Source organism: Charadrius vociferus, unplaced genomic scaffold, assembly GCF_000708025.1.
Source record: "Charadrius vociferus isolate BGI_N301 unplaced genomic scaffold, ASM70802v2 scaffold37, whole genome shotgun sequence".
Taxonomy (NCBI): Eukaryota; Metazoa; Chordata; class Aves; order Charadriiformes; family Charadriidae; genus Charadrius; species Charadrius vociferus.
In genome coordinates, this window is record NW_009649457.1 from 1,268,753 (window position 1) to 1,270,933 (window position 2,181).

Sequence of the window (2,181 nt, forward strand, 5' to 3'; positions counted from 1 at the left end):
CAGGGACACGGGGGGGGGGACACGGGAAGGGACACGGGGGGGACATGCCGGGGACATGGAGGGGACTGGGGACCCGTGCAAAGGACCCAAGGGCTTCCCCGGGCCGCTTCGGCCAGAGGGGCCCTGTAGATGGGTATGAGGGTAAGGGGGACTGTTAAATGTGTGAGTTGAGGGGTGGGGTGTGCATAAGTGTGTGAGTGTGTGCACACCAGACTGCAGTGGAGTTTCCCTCGTGTGTACGTGTGTCAGCATGTCTGTGTGCGCCCCACACTGCAAGATGATCCCGGGGTGCTTGCTCTGGGGTAAGGGTGCCAGGGTGGGAGACAGCTGAGCCCCAGAACAGAACTCCTGCAGCCACGGCACAGCCTGGCACAGCCCGGCAGAGCCCACCAAGCAGAGCCAGAGTGGGATCGATGCAGCCTTAATTGGGGTCTCGTGTCCCCTGTCACTGCCAGGCAGCGCTGGTCACAGCCCATCGAGCGCCTGGGCCCTGGGGAGCCAGGAGGGCACACGCGAGCTCGTGTCCCCACTCGTTACACAGCTCAGGGGGTGGTGTGTGTTGCCATGCTCCCTGGGGGGCTCGGGGACACAGCTGCTGTCACCTGAGTAACCAGCCCTGATCGATGCCCGCTTCCCGCATCCCGCAGGGACTGTAATTGAGCGGGAAGGCGGAGACAGAGGATGTGGGGACGATCCAGCCTACCAGGAGGAGCACTGGATACAGCCTCTGTACCTAGCTGGGGGGAAGGTGGCTGTGGCATCAGTGTGCCACTGCAAGCCCCAGGGATGGGCAGGGGGTTCGAGCCCTCCTCTCAGCCCAAAGGAGCAGGGGTCAGATTCGTGGTGCGCTGTGCTGGGCTGTGGGCAGCCAGTGCTGTGCCTTCAGCCCCGTTCCAAGGCTTGGAACAAGGCTGGATGGGACGCTAAAGGGTGCATGCCCTCCAATGCCAAAGCCACACAGTGCTTGAGTCCCAGAACTGACTGAATTTCTAACCTTGGGGAAGTGGGTGATCTGTGACCTTCTAACATGGGTATCTGTGTATATGTGGACATTGCCCATCACACTGGGCGCTGGCCACAGTAAAGTCAGTATACCCTCTAAACACAGACCAGCACTGTATGCGCAGCCCCCAGCCCCCTCTGCAGCCCCCAGCCACTTCTGCTAATGAAGCCATTTCTAATTGTCGCCTTTGTGGAACAAAGCGTAGCTCTTCCCCTCTGAAGATCCCTCTTCCACAGCCCAGTTATCGATCCCTGGGAAAAAAAGAAGAAAACACAGAGTCTCAGCCTGCTCCTCCTGCCCGAGTGCTCTGCACAGCTCCTCCAGGGAGATGCGGGGGGCCGTAGGGGCTCTTGGGGCACTGGGCCACCCCACAGCTCCCTCCTACAGCCTGGCAGCCCTGTCCAGCTCCCTGTAGGAACACGTCTATAAGGTCAAAGCTTTTTCAGGGCACAGTGGGCTTTGCCCTTGGCAAAGGGCACTGGTAGGGTCCCCAAAGCCATTCAGCCTGCACTGCCAGCTATGCTAACAAAGTACTGGCTATTAGCAGATGTTTCTGACCTAAGAACCTGGTTTGGGACCTTGACTGGGTGTTCCCCGGTGCCTGGGGCATGGCAGTACAACACCCAGCCCCATGCTTAGAGTTGGTGAGGGGCAGGGACAGCCCTCCTGCCTGGGGCAGCTCTGGCACTGCTGAGGCACGACAGGGCAGTGGGTGGCTGAGCCCTGGGGTGCAGAGAGCATCTCAAGGTGCTTTGGAGGCTACTGAGCTTCTCATTCTGCGGTTTGGAAAGTCTCTGGACTTTTCTCTGTGGGGGACGCTGCTACCATGAACACATCTCATCCCTTTGAGTGATCCCTGTAATTGCGAGTGCCAGTTGCAGGCAGTGGTGGGGCTGGGGTTGGCTGCTGCATTCATTATCATCTCACTTTTTAGTGAGCATCACCTGCATTGGTCGATAGGAGAAAGGTGAACCCGGGCAGGCTGAGGCCTGGGGGAAAGCCCGCGGCAGCCTCCTGGATTTCAAAGGCCCCGCATCCGCGCGGCCCACAGATCACTATATCAATTTCTTTTAATACATCCAAACGCCTCTTTCCTGGAGGACCACGCCGGAACGAAGTGCTGATCGACCGCCCGCCTGCCCGGGTGGCGGGAGGCCTGCACGCCTCCCTCTGCAGTG

General features: G+C 59.7%; 1 protein-coding gene across 1 annotated transcript in view; it reads left to right on the forward strand.

The window, feature by feature from the left end:
• The first annotated feature begins 44 nt into the window (after positions 1-44).
• The window catches only part of DCTN3 (dynactin 3 (p22)), a 6,601-nt gene continuing 4,464 nt past the window's right edge, over positions 45-2,181 (forward strand). Inside the window, exons 1-2 of the mRNA XM_009889754.1 lie at positions 45-141; positions 648-763. Of these exons, the coding sequence (XP_009888056.1) occupies positions 45-141; positions 648-763 (213 nt within the window). The remainder of the gene's footprint in view (positions 142-647; positions 764-2,181) is intronic.